The sequence below is a fragment of the Clarias gariepinus genome, chromosome 10, assembly GCF_024256425.1.
Source record: "Clarias gariepinus isolate MV-2021 ecotype Netherlands chromosome 10, CGAR_prim_01v2, whole genome shotgun sequence".
Lineage (NCBI taxonomy): Eukaryota > Metazoa > Chordata > Actinopteri > Siluriformes > Clariidae > Clarias > Clarias gariepinus.
Genome location: NC_071109.1, coordinates 6,767,352 through 6,791,339, shown reverse-complemented (window position 1 = coordinate 6,791,339; position 23,988 = coordinate 6,767,352). Strand labels below are relative to the sequence as shown.

General features: G+C 39.7%; 1 protein-coding gene across 3 annotated transcripts; it reads right to left on the bottom strand.

Annotated features, from left to right (window-relative positions):
* Positions 1 to 3,374: 3,374 nt before the first annotated feature.
* Positions 3,375 to 23,317, bottom strand: tapt1a (transmembrane anterior posterior transformation 1a). 3 transcript variants are annotated; one of them, XM_053506405.1, is made up of 15 exons: positions 23,129 to 23,317; positions 19,699 to 19,850; positions 16,582 to 16,700; positions 16,383 to 16,415; positions 13,978 to 14,140; positions 12,346 to 12,481; positions 12,110 to 12,207; positions 10,534 to 10,603; positions 10,080 to 10,160; positions 7,464 to 7,573; positions 7,214 to 7,273; positions 7,048 to 7,116; positions 6,409 to 6,485; positions 5,767 to 5,930; positions 3,375 to 5,636 (listed from the first exon to the last, which is right to left on the bottom strand). In XM_053506405.1, the coding sequence occupies exons 1-15, from the start codon at positions 23,301 to 23,303 to the stop codon at positions 5,377 to 5,379; spliced, it is 1,767 nt and encodes a 588-aa protein (XP_053362380.1). In that variant the 5' UTR covers positions 23,304 to 23,317; the 3' UTR covers positions 3,375 to 5,376. The 3 variants fall into 3 exon arrangements, with proteins under 3 accessions (XP_053362380.1, XP_053362381.1, XP_053362382.1); XM_053506406.1 differs by lacking the exon at positions 16,383 to 16,415; XM_053506407.1 differs by lacking the exon at positions 16,383 to 16,415 and having other exon boundaries at positions 13,978 to 14,137.
* Positions 23,318 to 23,988: the final 671 nt, after the last annotated feature.

Genomic DNA, 23,988 nt, shown 5'->3' with positions numbered 1-23,988 from the left:
AGAACATGTTTAAAACATCTCTAATAGTTATATTATTGGAATGTCATAAGATTTAAACATGCTCCAATTTCCCACATACTGTACAGTCAAGAAGGCATAAAAACCTGTGCCAGGTTTGATGGTCCGCCCACAATGAGAGCAGCTAAAATACGAAGAACTGTATATGAATAGTAAATAATACTGAATGGCATTGGTTTTAGGCACATGTTTGCCATGAAGAAAGCCATTTATGCTTGATGAAGGTTAATGAAGGAAACTCTGGACAACAAAAGTGTCTTTATTGATTCTACAGTATCTGCATTAGAAATAAAATTCTGCCAAACATTTCTGGTTAGAAGAATAATGAAATCTTTCATTCCTGACTGAAGATAAAGAATTTTTTCGCAGCTTATCCTCCAGCTTCAGGCTGAAAGACGTTGTTGTACAACAGCAGCACACATCTTCATGGATGCGTGAGCTGAAAAGGTCAAGGACTCGGGCTGTGGTGAAAGCTCTAAAACATGAGCACTGTGTGAAATGGCATCACGGAGAAAAAGAGTAAAAGAGACAGGGAGAGACACGGAGGGAGGTGAAACAGAGAGACGGCGGAGCGGTTCTCGGTAAGGCGATTAAGCCTCTAAAACCCCAGCAAAGCGCAGGGATGGCTGGAGCTGGATTAAACACACAACCAGTCTGGAGGTCACAGGCGCTCAGCGACGCATTCAGTCACATGTTCCGGCGGTTAAAGGTGCAGTCAGCGATTTTGTCTTTCGGGTTAGCTTAAGCTAGATAGTTTCTGATGTAAAAATATAAAACCCTTGTTGGGTTTTAACCCTAAACCAGAATAAACATACTGTAAGTGACCGAACTCAAGATTCCAAACCTTTGTGAATTTATTTTAAAATGCTGGCACCTTGCAGTAAACATGCCTAGCAAAAGAGGATTGTAATTGTGTACAGGGTCGTAGTGGGTCTGGAGCCAATCCCAAGAAACTCAGGGCACTAGGCGGAGTACACCCTGGACAGGGTGCCAATCCATCGCTGGGCACACACTCACAATGGACAATTTGGGAACACCAGTTAACCTAATCTGCAGATCTTGGACTATGAGCGGAAACCGGAGAACCCAAAGGAAACCCACCAAGAACATGCAAACTCCACGCACACAGACCCGAGGTGGGAATCTAACCCTCGACTCTGGAGGAGCAAGGACACACCATGCCACTATGTCTCTTATGCAAAAGTTTTTTTTTAACTCAGTTTTAGACATTCAGATGTGTGTGCGTGTGTAAAAACAAAAACCATGAGAAATCAACATTTCCAACTTTTTGTTTTTCCCTCCTTATAATATGTAATTATTTAATGATTTGCACCTTTTAAATGTTTTACTGTGGCTCACAAGAGTCTCATCAGCGTACTGTCCTTGATTTCTTTTGAAAACGTCACCTGGTTTTACATCTTTGGTCGAGAAATTCCATCACAAGACGAAACTGATACTTTGATAGTCTGACTTGTAGATAGTTTGACTTACATTTGCATTTGGTAGACGCTCTTATTCAGAGCAACTTACAAAAAGTGCTTTGAAGTTTCCCCTTACGAAAGTTTCCACTGGACTTGAACTTCCGTTGTATTTTAGGTGTTATAAAATATATAAAATATATATAAAAAATATATATTTTGTATCATCAGGAAATATGCTTAAAATAAATATTTTCAAATACTCATCTTCCTTGTTTTTATTAGGAAATGCGTGAAACAAACTCAAGCTAAATTCGAAAGTCGAGAGCTAAATAAAGTAGTTAAAGTCACTAGTACTAATGACAAAGATTGCAACACTCATCGCTCTCCAGAACTGAGTTTTTTTTTTACAAGACATGTTGCCAAATATTACAAAATATGTTCAAGATAAAACCAATGATTGCAGCTTTAACGCCAACGTATGGAAGAACAATGAGGATAAAAAGCTGGATGAAGAGTCTGCACTGTTCTCACACACACACACACACACACAAAAAAATCAGTTAATTAAGAAACACCAAAACGTCATGACATTACAAAGTGACTTTATTAATTATTCCAAAATCATACATACACACACACACACACACACACACACACACACACACAATTACTGAGTCACGTCCCTGCACTGCTGGTGTAACGGTGAGCTAAAAAAGAAACATTATTTCAGTGTGAAAGAGCACATATTCAGCCTGGACCTGAACCCAACACCTATGACAACTCTAATAAAGTCACCTTTAATACCCTTAGGAATGTTTTTTTTTTCCCGAGCCAGACTTACAGAGCGTTCTTTTACTTTATAGAAAAGCTAAAAACGAACCCAAATAAAACCCTTTAAGGTTTACTCCCTGAAATGAAATGCATTAAACGTGCAAAAACTGCCAGAATAAATAACTAGCACTAAATGTGTATTATATCGTTCCTTCAACAGAGTCTCATTTTTATTAGCGAATGGAATGAATAGCTGAACCGAACTGGAGTAAAACAGAAAGAACAGGACAGAATGGACAGAGCAGAAAGCGAAGAATGAGGCAGTGTTCCTCCCAGAGTGAGCTGAGCGAATGTCATGCACAATTTAAAGCGAACAAGAATCCGTCTTAGCCGCTAGGGTAAATCAGTGTGACGTGATGGGAAAGTCTTCATGTTGAAATATTTGTGGTGTGTCTGATGATCGATCGAGTGATCTGAGCGGGCTACGTCACTAAAGCACTGCTGCATCACTCTCTTTAAGTAGAGATAAATTCCTATATAATATCAGCAGGAAGACTAACGGCATTGTAGACTATGGGGATGGGAATAACGAGGGATCGTCTGATACAATATTATCACGATACCTAGGAGGTGATGCGATTTATATTGCGATTCTGTAAGTATCATGATTTTAAAATTATATATATATATATTTTATTAACACAAATAATACACTTCCACCAAACTGGGTGCTGTGCTTTCCCGCCAAGTGTGTGAATACTTTAGAGTATGCCCCCTGTAGGATTTTAGAGGAACTGCAACATTTTGCTGATATACAGAAATGTAAAAAAGATTTTATAAACAGGAATTGCAACACAAAAGAATCATCTCTTGTGATCCCTTATCTCTACTGGGTAATTTATCCTGATGAAAAAAGTTTAAACTATAAAAATAGCTAACCCTGCTGAAGATCATTATTATAATAAGATTATTATTTTTAAAGATCGACAGGCAAATCATTCAGGGTGGATTTTTTTTCTTTATGGCAAGCATACATCAGCATTGTGGCAGATTTTTAGAAAACCAAACCGTAAACAATTTGGCAAATTAAAAGTAAAAAAAATAAATACACTACATTGATTTGGAATGTTAGACGATGATAGTTAGAGAACGCTCACTATGAGCTTCAAGCCTCTTTTCTTCTTGGACAAACCGCGTACCAGCCGCGTGACCGGCGTGAATTAAGTTAGGCACTACTGTATCTACGACATCTGTTAATGATCTGGACTAAACCTGGCTTATTGTGTTATACCGAGATGAAGGTTTATTAGTTACTAAGTTGATATATTTATTAAACAAGCAACACGACGTCTTTATTGGTTCAAGTTGAAAATGCTTTTTTAGTCACATAAAAAAATATATATTTAAATGTTATTTTAAGTATTTTCTTGCTGTTATGGTTACAAATGTGTTTCCCAGAATTCTTAAACCTGCCAGATCAGACAGCAATTTAAAATATCAGGTTTATGTTTCCATTCTAATATGATACCGTTTCCATAGTAACAGCTAACTTAAAGGGATTTCTTTTAATGGATGCTCCATTTAATCTAAATCTCCATCCATCTAGCCATTACTTATACCGATTATGCGTTGTAGGATCACAAGGGTGGGGGCTGGAGCTTATCCCAGGGATATCCTCTGGGCACAAGGCGGGGGGCACCCTGGAAGAGGTGCCACTGCATCACACCGCACAAGTGCATATACTTATTAATCATACACCACGGAAAATTTGGAAACACAAATCAGCCTTTTGGAATGTGGGAGGAAACCGGAGGTTCCGGAGGAAACCCACTGTGCACATGGAGTGGAGGTGAGAAGTGCGAATCCTGGAGGTGCGAGGCGACAGTGCTAACTACTAAGTACAGTCGGCGCCAAAATATACAGTACTGAAACTCGCGCATCTCAGATGCATTTGCGTTTGTCGACGGAGCAAAGCTCCAGATGGATGTGTTCCCATCAGTGAAAAGGAAGTGGAAATTAGGAAGTGATCATGAATATGGACCGGGTTTCAAAAAGGTGGCAGAACAATTGTCCCAATGCCCTGATCTTACACCACCTGATGCCTACTTGTGCGGAATGTTAAAGGAGAGTGTGTTCAGCTGTGAGGATCCACCAAGAACTGTTCCCGCAGAAATCCAGGTTGAGAGTCGGGTTGCGTGAATGATACCTCTACAGTGAGGTGGTACACACACACTTCGGACACTTACATCATGCATCACGCTAACAGTGTACGTGTTGGTTTCTTTTAGGAGGAATATACTCACAGGACACAACAAGGTCATATTGTTCATCTTTTCATTTCAGTCCTGTATATTCTGGCACATACTGTATTATAATCGTGGTGAAGTTTTCTGTAAGACTGTGTTGATTTAGCATTTTTTGGAAGGAGTTTTCCAGTGTCAGAGCTTTATAAGAGTCAGCATTAAAGCTGTATTTTTAGTAAAAAGAAGAGGAGGAAGGAAAAAAAAGAGAAGTCAAGTAATAGGCTCTAGGCGCTTCAACGTAAGGGATAATACAAACTCATTTCATGGCTCATCTTCCACATGAAATTTAACTATAAATGGATAAAAACTAAATCTCAGTGTGTCATTTTTAAAAAATAAATAAAAATGGATCTGTTGGCACATCGCTGTGGCATAAAGGGAGTAAACATTTCGAAAGTTGATGCTATACTGTAGGAAACGTATTAAAATATGAAATACTGTATTGTACAGCAATTTAAATCACTTTCAGCTTGGACCCCTGTGACCCCGGGGTGGCCTGTTTATTAGGTATAAAGCGCTGATATGTTATATTTCGTCACTTTTTGCTATAGCTAATCATAACATTTAATAACCTCAATCTACTGATTTCTCACATTGTTCAGGACAGCGCAGATCCACTGCACTGAAATTCTGTCTCTCTCTCTCTTTCTACTCCAGTATAAAACCTGGAGGAGACACCGGACCCTCCCTTCAGGACCCTCGGTCACATGACTCAGCCAGGCTCCCACAGACAGCGGATTCTCCATCACTGGAACGTTCGTTGCTGGGTGATTCTCGCTGCCCGTGTATCTCGCGACCCCCCTTCTCTACCCCGGGGACGAGCGTCGCGTCCGGGTCTCGTCTCCACGCTGAACCGGAGACGGCTAAAGTATGCGGTTTCCACACAGAGTGAAGCGATCGATCTCCAGCAGGTCTTTCTTCAGCGTACTGTGTTCGAGCTCAGTGTCGTGAGGAGTCTCGCTGCTCTTCTCCTCCTCCTCTGCTTTAGAGGGACTCTCTGGAGCAGGCTCGCTGGTTTCCATGGCGACAGGAGCCGGAGGGAGGAGGTCCGGGGTGCGTGGGGCAGGTTGCTTGGAGATGGAGGTGACGGAGGGGGGCGGATGCTGGGCTTTCGGCTTCTTATCTGAAGAATATATTATATTTATTTATTTATTTATTTATATAAAGAGTGAATTAGAAATATACTGGTTGTGTTTTAATAAACAGTAATCAGGGAATGAAATGAAACTAAGATGGGTGTTGTGTTGTGTTACCTGACGGAGGCGGAGATTTGGCATGGCTGGGGGTTCTGGGGGTCTTTTTCGGAGCCGGGGTGTTGGGTTTATCGAACAGCTTCCCCTCCATGTTGGCCTCTTTGACATAGTGACAGGATTTTCCCAGCAGAATGATACTGTTCAGCACTTTCAGCGTGATCATTCTGAACAAAAATGTAAATTTTAGTTCTAATTTAATTTGTCACATACACAGTCATACAAAGTACGATATGTGGTGAAATGCTTAAACGACCGCCCGTGACCTTAAAAATAAAAGATTAATAGCAAATTAAAAAAAAAGGGAAATAAAATAGAAAATGAATTTAGCTAAGATAAGCATATATGCTATGGAGAAGAAATGATGTCTGTACAATATCGAAAAATTTAGAAGTGGAAATTTAATTAGAAATGTCCAAATATGCATGAAAGTGTCTTATTGAAAGTGACTAATGTGCAACGAGCAAAGAAATTAAATGGAAATTTGTAAACGTGCATGAATTTGCAGTGTCCATGGATGTCCAGGATGAGTGCAAAGAGACAAATGTTCATAAGTGTGAATGTGCAAAACGGTTTAGTCCGGTGTGGAGTGGTACAGGACTAATGTGAACATAATCACTATATAATCTAAGGAGAGACGATTACCCGAGGTAGAACAGCAGCAGGCTGACAGATGCGAGAGCTCCTTGGATCTTCACAGAACTCATTACGACTCGGATGAGCTGAGAGAACAAAAGAGAGAGAGAGAGAGAGAACCACAGTGGTTCCTCAACATTGATAAAATATTATTTATTTAATGTCATTCTAAATGTTTTTTTATTTTTATAACTACTGTTTTAAAAAAAAAAAAGACACACAAGTGACGGTTCAGTATCACTCTGACAGGAGAGAGCGAGGGAGAGAGAGAGCGAGGGAGAGAGAGAGCGAGAGAAAGCGAGAGAGAGGGAAAGGGAGGGAGGAAGAGAGAGGGAGGGAGAGAGAGGGAGAGGGAAAGAGAGAGCGAGGGAGAGAGAGGGAGAGGGAAAGAGAGAGCGAGAGAGAGAGAGAGAGAGAAAGCGAGAGAGAGGGAGAGGGAGGGAGGAAGAGAGAGGGAGGGAGAGAGAGGGAGAGGGAAAGAGAGAGCGAGAGAGAGAGAAAGCGAGAAAGCGAGAGAGAGCGAGGGGGAGGGAGGAAGAGAGAGGGAGGGAGAGAGAGAGAGAGGGAAAGAGAGAGCGAGAGAGAGCGAGAGCGAGAGAGAGAACGCCGCTCTCTCTTCATCTCTAAACGTAAGCTGCAGCTTTTTACCAGAACAGCCAGAGGCAGAGGGATGAAGCCCATTCTCCTGGCCACTGAGTCGCTGTAGTCTGTGTACGCCTGCGCAAAAAACAAACCAGGAGCGTGTGTAACAACATTTACCCGCGCGATTAACATTAAAATTATTTGCCGTCGGTGCTCATAAAGAAACACTTACATACTGCTGCCGGCTGCTGACGAGCTCAAGGGCCAAGCTGGCTTTGTATTCTCTGTACACCTACACACACATAGACATACCAGAAAGAAAAAAAACAAAACAAAACAAAAAAACAGCTCAATGAATGCATGACGCACCAATCTGCCCAGTGTTTTTGTGTTTTTTGCTGAAAGTTTCTGAAACTGCCTCATATTACTGTAAGTCTTTCATGTACACCTTGTGTAAAGATTTGAACATATGCACTTATTACATCTGCGGTGATGTCATTGAATTTGGTGATGAACGCGTGCTTTACGACGTCCACGGTCATCTCGGAGGCCACCACCATGAGGACGTCTGGAAGCAGCACCCACAGGTGATCTAAAACGGAAACGACATCGCTGTCAACGTGAGTGAGTGGCCCCAAAATCCAAAGCCATGAAGATAAATTTTTTAAAAGGGAGCTGATAATTGTAATCCGAATCAGTCAGAGCACATTCAGTGTAAACGCGTGAAAGACGAGACAAACCCCTCCTGAAACTGACGTTGCTACTGTGACTACGCTTAGTTTCTTAAGGATGAGCTTAGCGCGAGAACAGCAAACAGAGTACATGCAAGCTGTTTATTCCGTAAAGAATGTAACAGTGGTGGCTCGAATCCTAAATCCCTTCTCTAACCCCTGAACAGGGGCACTACTTGGGGTGTGGAACGAGGAACTCTTCAGGTGAAACTCGAAAAATTGTGCAAAAGTTCATTTATTTCAGTTATGCAACTTAAAAGGTGAAACTAATATACGATAAACTCATTACAGTACATGCAAAGCAAGATAGTTCAAGCCGTGATTTGTCATAATTGGAATGATTATGGCTTACAGCTCATGAAAACCCCAAATCTCAGAAAATTAGAATATTACATGCAATCAATAAAACAAGGATTGTAAATAGAACAATATCGGACCTCTGAAAAGTATAAGTATGTACATGTACTCATTGGTTTGGGCCCTTTTTTGCGGTAATTACTGCCTTAATGCGGCATGGCATGGAAGCTATCAGCCTGTAGCACTGCTGAGGTGTTATGGAAGACTAGGATGCTTCAATAGCGGCCTTTAGCTCTTCTGCATTGTTCGGTTTCATTTCTCTCATCTTTCTCTTGGCAATGCCCCATAGATTCTCTATAGGGTTCAGGTCAGGGGAGTTTGCTGGCCAATCAAGCACAGTAATCCCATGATCATTGAACCAGGTTTTGGTGTTTTTGGCAGTGTGGGCAGGTGCCAAGTCCTGCTGGAAAATTAAGTCTTCTTCTTCTTCTTTGTTTTTCGGCTGTTCCCTTTCAGGGGTCGCCACAGCGAATCATTTGCCTCCATCTAACCCTATCCTCTGCATCCTCTTCTCCCACACCAACTAACTTCATGTTCTCTCTCACTGCATCCATAAATCTCCTCTTTGGTCTTCCTCTAGACCTCCTGCCTGGCAGTTCCAACCTCAGCATCCTTCTACCGATATATTCACCATCTCTCCTCTGAACATGCCCAAACCACCTCAATCTGGCCTCTCTGACTTTATCTCCAAAACATCTAACGTGGGTTGTCCCTCTGATAAACTCATTCTTGATTATATCCATCCCTGTCACTCCCAAAAAGAACCTCAACATCTTCAGCTCTGCTACCTCCAACTCTGCCTCCTGTCTTTTTTTCAGCGCCACTGTCTCTAAGCCGTAGAGCATTGCTGGTCTCACCACTGTCCTGTACACCTTTCCTTTCATTCTCGCTGCTGGAAAATTAAGTCAGCGTCCCCATAAATCTCGTCGGCGGAGGAAGCATGAAGTGCTCCAAAATCTCCTGGTAGACGGCTGCGTTGACTCTGGACTTAATGAAGCACAGGGGACCAACAACAGCAGATGACATGGCTCCCCAAATTAACACAGACCGTGGAAACTTCACACTGGACCTCAAGCACCTTGCAGTGTGTGCCTTTCCATTCTTCCTCCAGACTCTGGGTCCTTTGTTTCCAAATGAGATAAGGTAAGACGCTTCTGGCATTGTTTGTTGTTCAGGAGCGGCTTGACAAGAGGAATACGACATTTGAAGCCCATGTCCAGGATCTGTCTGTGTGTGGTGGCTCTTGATGCACTGACTCCAGCCTCAGTTCACTCCTGAAGGATGTCAGTGATGGTTTTCTGCACAACTGTCAGGTCAGCAGTCTTTCCCATGATTGTGCTTCCTACTGAACCAGACTGAGAGACCATTTCAAGGCTCAGGAACCCTTTGCAGGTGTTATTGCTTAATTAGCTGATTAGAGTGGGACACATTGATCCTAGAATATTGAACCTTTTCACAATATTTTAATGTGGATTTGGGGTTTTCATGAGCTGTAAGCCACAATCATCTCAATTATGACCAATCACAGCTTAAACTATCTTGCTTTGCATGTAATGAGTCTATCTCATATATTAGTTTCACTTTTTAAGTTGCATTACTGAAACTTTAATTATTTTGTTACACTGTATGGAACATCAGCAACATGACTTAACCATTACCCAATAAGCCATAACATTAAACCAACTGCGTTACTGTGATCTGAAATACAGTTCGTCAGTGCTGTGGTCTTGTTAATTAGAGCACATTAATATTACAACTCCCTCTGCGTTTACAGGATACGACAATGTCGCGTCCTATTCTTCCATAAACGTCACCAAATCTTGACCAATCTGGTATAAACATTCATAGTTTGGCTTTTATATCTCCAACACATGCATACACACTGCACATTTGCACATTGTGGTAAAGAAAGTGTGACTTGAATGCGAACAAAGACAAATAAATACAGCGTTCTCCAGTCACACGCTCTAGGTTAAGCATTCTGTGGTGTGAGAGAGGTCGAGTTCAGACCTGAGTTCCAGGAGAACTGCTCCATGTTCCTCAGACACACAATCAGCAGCAGGATGCAGTTAGTGAAGCGTTCCTTAATGTCTGCAGGACAGAGCAGCAACAAGCTATCATCATCATCTTCATCACCTTCCTCCTCCTTCTCCAATACTAGGGCTGTCAACCTTTACATGAATGTGCAGTAGTAGAACCCGAATAGCTCGTTTATTGAATTAACACAAATTTGTTAGTACTGTAGCATGCATGTTAAAGAGTGTTCCGAGCTTTCTCCATTTGTAGATAATGGCTCTCACCGGGGTTCAAACACTTCCCATTTATAAATGAAATCATCACTTAAAAACTGCATTTTGTGTTTACTCTGGTTATCTTTTTGTAAGATTAAAATCAGTTTGAGGATCTCAATTATTTAGACATTAAACACATTACGGAGGGATTGAGAGATTGAGCTTCGACTCACCGCTGTTAGACATCTGAAAAAGGTTGTTTTTCTCAAACTTTTTAAAGACGCTTCCTTTGATCTCAACAAACTGTGACAAATGAGAGAACAGAGAAAATAAACACACACACACACACACAACGTCACTGTAACACACATCCATCCAATAGGTTCTTATAATAATAAGTTCTTATACTGATAACACTTGGACAGTCCATCTATAAACCTGACTGCGATAACATGAAGGACACATCTATAGATCTACCATTTTACCACAGTAATGTTGAATTCTGATTGGTCAAAAATTGTTGATTGATTTTCTTTACCAGCAGCTCAGACAGTTGATTGACATTAATTAACCAATAAGACCCAAGCTGGAGTGTTGTACTGATCATCAGCACTGACAGCATGACCTTGAGTGTGATATTGATTTTATATAACAGCTCTACACTACAGGTAGTCCCTGACCTACGAACTTGCTCCATTTACGGAGCACGTTCATAAATCGGGTTTGTTTTTAAGTCTGACAAAGTGAGTTTTGTACACTTTTGACACGAATAGACAATGTAAGGCACTCCACTTGGCCAAATCTGAGCGATGCATTAGAGCTGTAACCGGGCCTGACAGAATTCAGCCCGAGCCCGACATTTTGATTGACAGCCTTTTAAAAGCCAGAACACGTTTACAGCCAAACATTATTTATTATTCAATACCCATTTGCCGTCGTACTTTAATAGAATGTCGCACTTTTTGCATTTTACATAACCCACCGGCGCATTATTCTCATTATGTACATGGTCAAAACTTTCCCACACCGCAGACTTTAAAACGTAATCGCCAGTGGCAAGCCTCTGTTTCACCTCCTCAGCATCCATTTTCGCATTTCTCTCGCGCTAATCAAAACGCATCACATGACCGCTCATTTACCGCGCAAGCCCGAGCCTGGCCCGAGCCCAAGTAAAATTATATTAATTAAGCCCGAACACGATCGAACGCGTCGGATCCTGTCAGGTCCCGTCGTGTTCGGGCAAAGATCTTCAGCGCTACAATGCATCTGTCCCTTTACCCCACACTGCCATCATGTGGCCAAAAACCATAACCGCATATGAGTCTTTTTAAACATGCCTCACACAAGTGAAAGTGTTGTTTTCCGGTTCCGCATTATACAAGACTGCGCCATTAAATCGCGAGGGGAATTCTAGACGCCATTTTGTCTCATAGCTGTTTTCCACTGTATTGGACTGTAGACTTGTTAAGGATTTTTTCTGAAATTACAGTAGGATTATTCACCATCAGGACAGACATGTTCGTAGAAGCGCGGTCAGTTGGTATTTGCAGAAATACGTAACTCGAATGTTTGTAAGTCGGAGATGTACTGTATTTATTATCAGTGGATTATGGTTTGTTTAATTCAACCAGTTATGTTATAATGGAAAAACTGAGTCACATGACAGGTTATTAAATTGTTACTGGATATTTTAATGACTGCAAATTCTCAAATGGGAAAATTGTTACACTAAAAATGCATCATGTGCGCTTGTGTATGTGTTTGGGCACTTAAGTGTCTGTGTGTGTGTGTGTATGTGTGTGTGCTTACGTTGTTGGACATCATGATGGTGAGCAGAGACTTGTTGTGCGAGTTGAAAGCCACGTTTAACGTAGAGGCCTGGACCATGATGAGGATGGCATGCAGAACTGAGACACTCTCACGCTCAGGAAAACAACTTCCAGTGTAACTTTAGTAACACAGCACACACGTATTGTCTCAAAAGCCCTTACAGAGCATGTGTTATCTGTACTCATGACAAACCCTGGTGCATGTGAGAAGGATACAGACGTAGAAGACGGCCATGATGAAATGTGGAATGACTCCTATGTGAGATCTCTTCCTGGATTTCGGCTCGGTGGCGGTCCAGTACAGAGCGTCCAGGATGTCCTGGCCAAAGGACGAGAAGAGACGGTCTGCCACCTGAGGAGATAAAAGAATACACAATACGGTCTTGTATCCAGGAGGAGAGGATACTTTTTTACTTTCAGCTCAGCTTAGTGAAATTTATTTCACAGTGTTTGAGGCAAAAACGTTTTACACAATAAAATAAGGATCACATCCTGAATGTTTCAGTCACACAGCTGCTATCTTACCCACACACCATATTATTACACCTTACAGTTTAGATTTTGTTTTACACATTATTTTCCTGTGTAATTTATATACGTAACCGTTCCAGGAGCACGTCCGTAAGTCCGATTTGTTCTTAAGTCTGAGCGAGTTTTATACGCCTTTGACACAAATGTACAATGTAAAAGCAAACCTCTCCCCCTTCACCACACCGCCATCATGTGGCCACAAACTATAATCGCGCCTAAGGAATTAAAACCCACGGTGAAATGTAACTGTGTTGTCTCTGCGCCTTTAAACCGCGAAGGGAATCCCGGACACAATTTTGTCTCAAAGCTGTCTTCCACTGTATTGGACTGTGAACTCTTTCATTGAGGATTTTTCAGAAATTAGGATTATTCAACATCAGCACAGCTTCTATGAGTCTATTAGATTTTTGTACAATACACGCAAGCTACTTCCGCGATTAACCCGTACTATCTACTAGTGATGGGAAGTTTCAATTATTTTACTGACTCGGTTCTTTGAATCTCGTTCATCTAAATGAACTAATCTTTTTTTGGGTCATTTAGTTCATTTAGTTTTTTTAAACAGAAATAAAATAAAATGTTACATTTTTAATAAACAGACCCCCAGCACGTCTTCATACACAAATTTTGACTATAGTTCCAGTAAATAAAATATTACAATGCAGCTAAGGACATATTATAATAAACAGAATGAGCAGCTCACCTCTCATATCTTCTGGTCCGAGTCGTTCGTTCGCTCATGAACGACCCATCACTACTATCTACTGCAATATTTTCATTGCATGGAAATCTTTTTATTTTAGGTCAAGGGCAGTCGTTTAAGCATTTAATTTGTGCATGTGATAAATAAAATTTGAATTTAAAGTCTATCAAAGCTTATCTTTCACTCTGCTCTATAAAAGTCCAGATTAAGTCCTAATCATACACTGATAGTGGAAATGATGTTCTTTACCCATATTTCGTGGATGTAGTTACTTTACACATCTCAAATACTGTGAATTTGGACATTAAGCAGCGGAAATAATGGAGAAAAATTGTTGAACTCAACAGCCAAATAAACAAAAACCTTTTCTTTTAATGTTCCTTCAGAAGCTCCGCCCCTCAAATTCCTGGACGAGAACTGCTGCTTTGTCATCAATTATAGTATAAATCTCACCCCATGCTGTTGATTGGCTGGAACGGTTTTGTGTGATGCTGTCTGCGCCACATTATTTCTGCTCCCTTTTGATCTTTATCAAGGGTGCCAATAATTCTGAATCTGACTTTACATTTGGTATTTTGCCTCACTAAACGATCACACCTGGACGTCACACCAACCTCCAGCATGTTGTAGATGATGTAGAGTTTGATGACGGACTGTCCTCGGATCAGGTGGTACATCATGGCGTAATCTACATAGTGCATCATGGAGCAGCACAGAACCATAATCAGCCCCTTGAGCAGGTCACACACCTGGGCTGGCTGCAGGAACCGAGCACTGCTGAAAACGCACACACACACAAACACATACTTATATGTACTGTATAACCATGTTATACATCACCGTGTGTGTGTGTGTGTGTGTGTGTGTGTGTGATTGTATAGAATTGACGCATGGAATGCAGCACAGAACACTACTTTCATGCAGATGACATTACAGACACATCTGGAGTGACAAGACAAGCAGCACACAGAGCAGAAAAGGGCTTGAAGAGGCTTCACATCGGTAGGCTCACTCTGCTCGCTGATCAAACATCAGACAGGAAACAGAGGAGCAGAAGTTTTTGCTTTGCTGCTATTTTGGGAGATGAGATTACACGGCTGAGGAGTCAGATGAGAAGTGTGGAAAAGTCTCTCACACACTGCAAAACAAAACAAGGCAAAAAAAAAAAAAAGCTGCAATGCTGATCACTTGGACCAGCAAAATAAATCAACTAATCATTCAATTAATAAAATATACAGCAATCCCCGACTTATGAACGTTCAAGTTACGAATTTCCGCAGATTCGAACGGACTGCGGTTCTACAAACATTCGAAGATGCAAACAAATCACAGAAGTAACTCACGTGACGCTGCAGTGCACCAGATACAAATATTTACAATCATACAGTATACAGTATTCTTAGTGTGTAAGTGAATGTTCAAAAGGCCTAAAGTCCAGTATATTGTATGTATGTGCGTGTTGGTTTGCAGGAGAAATAAGTCGGCCTCACCAGTTTCAAGGAATCAATCCAGGAGCACGATGATAGAAAATGTCTGTGCTGTGAATCTGTCCTGATGGTGAATAATCCTAATTTCGGAAAATCCTTAACAAAACAGAGTTCACAGTCCAATGCAGTGGAAAACACACGATGTGAGGCAACAGGCTTAAATATGACATGTAAGATTCATTCTCTGTTTTGCTTTTACATTGTAGATTCATGTCAAAGGCGTACAAGACTCACTTTGTCGGATATAAGAACTAATTTGACTTACGAACATGCTCGTAAGTCGGGGACTACCTGTACCTGGTTTAAAATGACTCCAGAATATACACCCAGCCTGTCCTCATCCTCATCGAGGTATGCCTAGTTGTGTTTTCCGAGATGCTTCTTTGCTAACCATGGTTGTAAAAAAAAAAAAAAAAAGTGCTCATTCGAGTTCTAGCAGATTAGACCAGTCTGGTTGTTCCTTCTGGTTCATCAACAAGGTGCTCCAGCCTGAAGATTCTCCGTACACATCATGTATTTTTATTCCCACACTGTTCTGTGTAAATGTTTTCACGATCAAGATTTCTTCTGACTGAAATCATTTAAATTTTTCTATACTGTACAATAATCTCCTTTGAACAGTTGATGTTCAGATGTATCTGCTGCTTAAGATCTGTAAATCCTTCATAAAGACTCTAATCTGAGATGCCAATTAACCTAATCTGCATTTCTTTACCCATCAAGCACTGGAAGGACAAGCAAACTCCATGTACACAGACCCGAGGTGGAAATCGAACCTTCAACCCTGCATGTGCGAGACCACGATGTTATTTCATAGGTTTAAAATCTCCAGTATTGCTTTAGAATGTAGAAGATTTATAAAACTAACTTTAGACCAGTACTATATACTGTATCTAACAAATTATATAATATATATGTACTTAATTAATATTGTTACTTATAAAAATGTTAAGCATACTTTCCTTGTACACCCTATGTAGGGCACTACATATATATTGGATTTATTATACTGTACAGTAGCTAAACTTTTTAAGCATTGTGTAATTTTACTGACACTTAACAAGCACTTCTTTTTTTATTAAATAAAATCTGTAAAACCACTTGGTTGCTTGGTTTAGGCAGAAATGTGTGCGTCTGGTGTTAGGCTCGACACCAGAATAAACACAAGGATTCATTTTTATTTTTTAACAAAAAAAACCCTAAAAGGCTTAAAAGGTGTGTCACATGCAGAGCAGCGCACATTTGTCTCTACGATCTGTTCTGTGGTGTTGTGAAAAAAAAAAAAAAGCAAAGCAGCATGAGGTTTTTCGAGCTCTTGTTTACAGCGTGATGTCGATCGCAGCTTTCGGATCATTTCGACTTGTGATTAGGAGAACGGTGAAGACGTTTTTACAAGTCGGAGTTTAGACGCTGAGTGATAGAATGAGATCTTGTGTGCAGTTTTTAGAAAGTAAAAGCATGGCACGGTCAATAAATGAATAAATGAATGGATGGATGAATGAATGGATTTACAGTTTAACACCACAGCCTACCTGCTCCGTCTGCAATACGGGCACACGTGTGCCCTGGGAAAGAATACGACAGGAAGGAGGGGGGACAAAAAAAGACGAGGAGACAAAGTCGAATAACTGCAGTTGGTTAAAGAGTGCAGGCGTACGCAAGAGGAAACTTGAGAAAGAACTGAAGTCTGTGTGTGTTTGTGTGTGTGTGTGTTTGTGTGTATGTGTGTACCCAAGGCCACAACAGGGGATGGTCAGCAGTCTCAGGAAGGCGAGCAGGGTTCGGAGGGGCAGTAACGTGAAGACGTAGAGGAATGCGTCAAGACACAGGAAGCAGCCGAACATCATGAGCTGTGTGTGGGAGAAGAACAGAAATCTCACCGTTAGCAAAAAGCAAAACTTTCTTACGGCGGACAGTAGCTGTCTTATGCCAAACGTCTCCTTTTTAGGTGTTCTATCATTTTGTCCGCGTCAGACTCTGCTACCTTCGCTCACCAAACAAAGATACTGTGTTGAAGTGATCGGAATATAATAAATCTAAAAAGTGTCACAACAGGAAATGTTACCTCTGATGAAACTGTACAGTTAAACCTCGTTTCAGAAACGTGCTTGCAATCCAAAACACTCGTATATAAAAGCGAATTTCCCTCGTAGGAAATAATGGAAAGTCAAATGAATTGTTCCACAACCCAAAAATATTAATATAAAAAAAATGTATACAAATTATAACGTAAAAATAAAACAAATTAACCTGCACTTTACCTTTGAAAAGAACCGTAGTTGGTGTGAGATTAAAGAGGAAGAGGAGGAGGGTTATTGTGTAGGACGACTTTCTCACATACACTAACTGAATCCTAACTGGAATCTGGATAAACTGGATTTTTTTTTTACTTTTGTGTAACCTCTCTAATAACACTTGCCTTTGCCTCCTTTTAAGGATTTGGCGGAAAAGTGACGTTGCATCGTCATTAAACGGGATCATCTCCCGCACTGCTGCAGACTTTTTAACCTTTTACTTTACGAAGGCTGTTGTTGCAGTACAGTTACTACAGAACAGTCACTACACTTAGACACACACAGACCAAAAAAAAATGCTTTACGCATACACACACACACACACACACACGGTCACAACGTTATAGTAAACGGTACAAACGCGCGCACGGATGTTGACTTTACGAGTGACGCACACGCATGCTGCAAGGCTTTTTTAAAAAGAAAAAAAAAAAGGAAGAAACCCTTAAACCCTTAAGCAAGCAAGGATCTGTGTATTTGGGTTTTTTGACACATCAGGTAGAACCAAAGTCAAAGAAACGTGGTAACTATAAATTTTAGCTACTGATAAGAAAGTTCTACAGGGTAGGAAAAAAATTATAGAGAAACAGAGAGAGAGAGAGAGAGAGAGAGAGAGAGAGAGAGCGATAACCCTAATAATAATAATCATGATAATAATAATAATAATAATAATAATAATGCCTTTAGTTAGTGTATAGTTTTTTCTGATGAAATGATACACTCTTTACACTCTTCATCAACGCTTTCACTAACTAACTTGCCCATCTTTATTACATTAAACTATCCACCATGTGCTTAAGTCGACCCCAGTACACTCCTGTGTACAATAGGGCTTTCACCAGCTAATCATTCTTTATCATTTCCATCTCTTCACCTCTCACACACGTTACACACTACCCCATTCACTCGGGCGACAACGCGGGCCCTTTGTTTAGCATTTCTGTTCGTGTGAGTGGGTCAGGGAAAGCAACGAGCCTCGGAATAGATTTATATGTATTTTTAAATACAACTCTGAAAAAGGGGTTTAAAAACGTCGGAACAGGTTTGAGCAAAACGCGGATCAGCTCTTCCATCTAGTGGTGATAAATACTGATTGCTTTAACATCACAGCGCTAGAGTTTGTTTTTTAATTACCTGACCTCTTAGAGAGTCTGAGACCACACTTTTTTATTTAAAATAAATATAATCAAATATTGTTTTATTTTACAATATTAGAAAAAATATCATTTGTTGTATTTTTTTCTATAAACCCTAAAACTATTTTTGCTTAAGTCCTTTTTGCATGTATCCTCGTCTACCAGTTTTGTTGCACACCTAAGTTATACACATTCATTCTTATTAAAGTGATTTATTTATTTATTTATTTATTTATTTATATTTTTTTTTACATTTTTTAAAACGGTTTAAAATGTTTTCTTATTGACCTCTGGTTGTATGAACCATCCTTCATATATGTGTTACTATAGAAACGACAATGTGTCCAAATAAACACTGTGATATGAACCTGTGCCATGAACTACATCCAGAAGTTCCATTAAAGCTGCCTTTAAAAAACACTTATCAACACTTTCTGACAAATTAAAATTCTAGAATTCTTCGGCGTTATTTTATGTATATACATAAACAGAAAGTAAATTGATACTCTAAAGGAAATCATTATTTGTAAACTGTACTCTTGATTACACTTGGCAACATACAAATGCACACAGACACTCGCAGAAATTTGGCATTGGTTTGTATCGTAATTTTTTTTTGGGGGGGTTAAAGATCAAAGAGGGGATCAAAGAGGGGGAAAAGATCAAAGAGGGGTAAAAAAAAAAGAAGAAAAAACAAGCATTATTTTTTTTGTGGCCTTAGTGCCAATTATTCTGGCTTTGCAAATACAATAAATAACAGTCTTCTGAAGCACATCATGGAAATGATGTCATCGGGTTCTGGATAAAAATTAGGTAAGTTATAGTCAAGGATGAAGCTGAATATGGATTTTCCTTAGCATGTAAAGGATTTGTGAGACCTGTGTCACCGTGGAGTTTGTCATATGGCCTTGGTAAGGCTTGATTTTGTTCACACTGGTCTCTGCTGGTAGGCTGGATGGCATGTTCGTGATCATACCGTAGATTGCACCTTCTGGCAATATCAACATGTGAAATAAGCATTAATTATTGACCCTTGATAAGGGTTTTGATTAGACACTGAACGTTGTCTCCTGTTACCTGAAAACTGTGGATGTTTTTAACCTTAGTTCCTTCCTGAATTGCATAATCCTGCCAGCACGACCAACACGACAGGCTTGTGCAAACTTACTTCACGTCATTACAACACCGATTACACGTCACACACCGTCCCCGTTGTGTGTCTACGACCTGTGCTTTCCTGAGCGACAGAATCAGTCATGGGCAGAACTATCATAAAACTAAAGAGTACACAAAGTGTACTTTGTTACAGTGAGTGGAGATGTGTGTGTGTGTGAGAGTGAGAGAGAGAGAGAGAGCAAGCGAGAGACATTTGCCTGTGTGTGTGTATAAGCAGGACAGTGTGTATGCACAAGGCACACCTTCTCGAGCTCTTTAGGGATCCTCATGCATGTGTAGATTCTCTCTCTGCGCTCCGTGTACTTGGCCTCGTTATGCTCCAGGAAGTAGCCTCTGGTCAACTCGGCACACATGAACCTCAGGAGGGACGGCTCGTTCATGACGTCCTCCTCGTCTAAGCAGAAAAAAAATGAACAATACTCAGTACACCCCGAGAAAAACCTCAAGTAGGTCAGGCTGAAGGTCAAGTGAAAAAAAGACCAATTGGTCAACTAATTAGTAAGGACTGACACAGCATAACTTTCAAGCAGTTTTTAGTTTTTAGACATTGGACTGCTCAAAGGTGGAACGTTAACGCCAGAATGGGCGCGGTCTATGAAATAGAAATGGAGGGAAAATAAATAAATAAATAAATAAACTCCATTATGAATGGTGATACTTTTGTGCAGAGATTCCTGTATCGCCACACTGACTCCAAAATTAATTTTTTAAAAACTATTTTCACATCTACAGTATGATAGGGTTGAAGCGGTCGATCAGCCAGTGACCAGAATTCTGTACCGAGTGCAGAAACTGCAGCAGAAACGAATTTTATGACGTTACAGTGTTAAAAAATGCGCGAGTTAAAAGCCTCCAATCCTCCCTTTTTTCCAAACTCTGAGAGCAAATTAGTCTTAAACCCACTCATTACACACACTTACACCAGTCTCAAAAATACTGCGAGCACTAATAAGTCAGTCGCTGTCAAATTGAATTCTGAGACTTTGGAGGCGCACTATTTACACACTTTTATTCCATGTGGTAGGTCGCAAGTTTATTTAGAAATAATAATTACGGCGAAGGACTGAGATATGTGTGGCTCAGTTAAATGTTTAACTCTTGAATTTGTTATTTTAAGTTAGTTTGTATTGTTTAAATGCTGTGCTTGGTTTTTAAATAAGAAAACTAATGTTATAAGGAACGAACTACATTTAAGCATTCATTAAACTTTTTTTTAAAGGTTTAAAATTGTAACCAAAAAAAAAAAAAAATCACAAATGTACACCTTAAGAACTGAAATTTTGCAAGACATTTGCCTCAGGATACGAAGCATTTTCAATATACGAGCAACCGAACCAAACGACACAAGTTTACATATTTTTTGTGTTTTTTGTTGCAAGATTTAGTAAAGACATAGCACCATGAGTCCCAAGAATGTTATCAAAGACGGCAGCAAGAAGGAAATGGAGCCACGTTTCACTTTTAAAGCAGCCTGCGCCAAAAGGAAACGTAAAGTAAGGTTAAAAGAGGTTTAATGTGCATTTATTTCATATTTTACTTCATTTTAATGTCTTTTCCAAATATTTTGATTGTTTTTCATATGCAAAAGTATAATTATAGTGTTGGAAATGGATAATATTGGTAATATTTCTGGGTGGCTGAGACCAACAAACATTGTCTAGGATACTAGCACAATTGGCTTTATGCATTATAAAACTAACATGTTCCATTATCCTGTCCTTGTTTTTTAGAACGATTCATGGTAAAAAAAATTAGCAATAAGCAACCGCATGTTCGTATGTTGAGGTACCGCTGTATTTATAAAATCTCAATCGGCAGGTGACTAGTGATTCCCGTCCCTAATATAAAATTACTGACAGGAGCTGCATCCAATCACAAAGAACATATCATTAGTTTCTCAAAAGACTTTTCTCAGCTTGATAATATACAGTTGAATACTATACTAATAATATAGACTTTTCTGTTTTAGATCAATAAATACAGTATTAACTAGGGATGCACCGAAATTTCGGCCGCCGAAAATTTTCGGCCGAAATAGCATTATCGGTTTCGGCCGAAACGTAAGAAAGCGCCGAAAATAAAAGCCGAAATTGTCGCCACGCCTCTCCCATCCTCCCGTCTCGTTCGCGCTGTCATTACGCATCAAACACGGAGTATGTCGGCGGTTTGGAAGCACTTGGAAGCAAGTTTTGTTATTGTTAAACAGCCTTATTACTGTTATTTATTATCAATAAAAGTTTGATTGCTTAATTAATTTGTAGTTTTTTTAATACAAACAAAAAGAAAATATTTTAAACATGTTTTTTAATGAAGCCATTTTCGGTTTCGGTATCGGTTTTCGGCCAAGTGCATCCAAAAATTTCGGTTTCGTTTTCGGCCCAGAATTTTCATTTCGGTGCATCCCTAGTATTAACATATTTTTTTCATTTGTTAAATGTCAGAACTGAGCAAAGGAGAATTATGTATTTTTAGAGTCAGAAGTTTACATACATTAAATTTGTTTCTTTAAACAAAAAGAAAGCTCCAGATAATTCTATTATGAAATTAAGAAGCTTCTGATACGTTAATTGATTCTATTCGAGTTAATTGGTGGCACACCTGTGCATACTGTACATATAAAGGCACACCGAAAACACAGAGCCTCTTTCTTTGACAATCATGGGAAAATCAAGAAAAATTAAACCAAGACATCATGAAAAGATCTGTGGACCGCTATAAGTATGGCTCATCCTTAGGTGCAATTTCCAGAGGCCTGAAGGTCCCACGTTCATCCCCTCAGGCAATAATACGCAAGTATAAAAAACATGGGAATGTACAACCATCACACCGCTCAGGAAGGAGACGGATTCTGAGTACCAGAGAGGAACGTTTTTTGTTAAGAAATGTGCGAATCAACCCCAGGACAACAGCAAATGACCTTGTGAAGACGCTGGCTGAAACTGGTAAGATAGTGTCATTATCCACAGTAAAACGAGTCCTGTACCACCATGAGCTGAAAGGTAACTCTGGCAGGAGAAAGCCATTATTTCAAGGTCTGCAGAACTGTTAAAAGCCCCGATCGCAATCTCACGGAAAATTTGTGGTCGGCACTGAAAAGCCGAGTGCGAGCAAGAAGGCCTACAAACCTGACCCAGTTACACCAGTTCTGTCGAGAGGAGTGGGCCTAAATTCCAGCAAACTATTGTAGAAAGCTTGCGGGAGGACATCTGGGACATCTGGCCCAAGTGGAGAAGTACGGAAGTGTATGTAAGTTTTTTTGTGATAAATTAACATATGCAAAAAATGTTAATATTTATTGATTTAAAACAGAAAAAGTTTACTCTGATAAAATGTTAGACAGTAAAGAAGAGGAAAAAAAAAAACACCAAAACATTTTTTTCTTAAGTGTATGTACATTTCTGGTTTCTTCACCTTATTTGTACTAATAAAACATAAAAATCCTGACTATTGCACCTTTAATGAAAAAACTAAACAAAACACTGCTGTTAGTTCTTATGACCGTTAGTGACATTTGGTTTAAATTGACCTTTTCCTGAGGTAACATAAGGCCTAACAGTAATATAAATCACTTAAATGTTAATGAGATAATTAAAAATAAACCACATTTAAAGCACAGCTCGAGCTGTCTCCATGGCACTTAGGGTGCGCGAGCTGTCAGATGCTGAAGCTCACCTGAGCGCTCGCGCCGCTGCTCTTTTCCACACGGTGCATCATAACAGCCCAGAGTTTCGGCCTCAGGAACACCTTTATCAGTCCCCATTACCAGCTTTCTCCTGGACCGTGCACCCCGGTCCGATCTATCCCTCTCCGCTGGACCTTTTCTCTCTCTACGCGGAGAGTCCGCCATTTTTCATTGTACGAGCTTTTATTCAACATACCTGCATTCCGACCACTTCCGGCTCGTTTTGCCGTTCACGCAAATTTTGTCCAATCAGATCTTGTAAGGCGTTTTGAGTCTGACCAATCATACGTCAGGAGGCGGGATATGTCAGAAAACGGGTGGCTGTTTCGTTGCTACGTCATCACGTAACAATATGGAGATAAACAACTCAAATTAACCCCTTTGAAACCAAAGACAGTTGTAAGGAATAAAACAGGAAAAACAAGCAACTTAATATTTAAAATTTAGTGTGTGTAAAAGTAAGTGACCCAATATGTCTACTATGACTGCTGTAATAACTTGTTCTGTATAAAAACCAACCAATTATTTTATTATTATTATTATTATTATTATTATTATTAATAATAATAATAATAATAATAATAATAACAATAATTACTGTACTGAGGTATACAGCCATATCAAACCTCCAAGACACACACACACAGAAAATACCATTTCAAGTTTATCATTTCATATTTACATGTTACACAAAATGTATAATTTATATAATAACTAAAAAACTATTTATTTATTTTTATTCCATTTTATTATTCCAAATCAACAAATAAGTATAATAAAAATATTAAAATACACTGCCTGGCCAAAAAAATAAATAAATTAAAAAAATCGCCATTTCAGATTTAAAAAG

What these genes read in the sequence shown, in the direction of transcription:
- tapt1a (XM_053506405.1), bottom strand. Translation starts at nt 23,303, where the DNA reads ATGGCGGACTCTCCGCGTAGAGAGAGAAAAGGTCCAGCGGAGAGGGAT. An exon ending in TCAATGACATCACCGCAGAT is followed by an intron (nt 7,274 to 7,463) that starts GTAATAAGTGCA and finishes ATGTGTGTGTAG; the next exon opens with GTGTACAGAGAATACAAAGC. An exon ending in CTCTGCCTCTGGCTGTTCTG is followed by an intron (nt 6,486 to 7,047) that starts GTAAAAAGCTGC and finishes TTGTTCTCTCAG; the next exon opens with CTCATCCGAGTCGTAATGAG.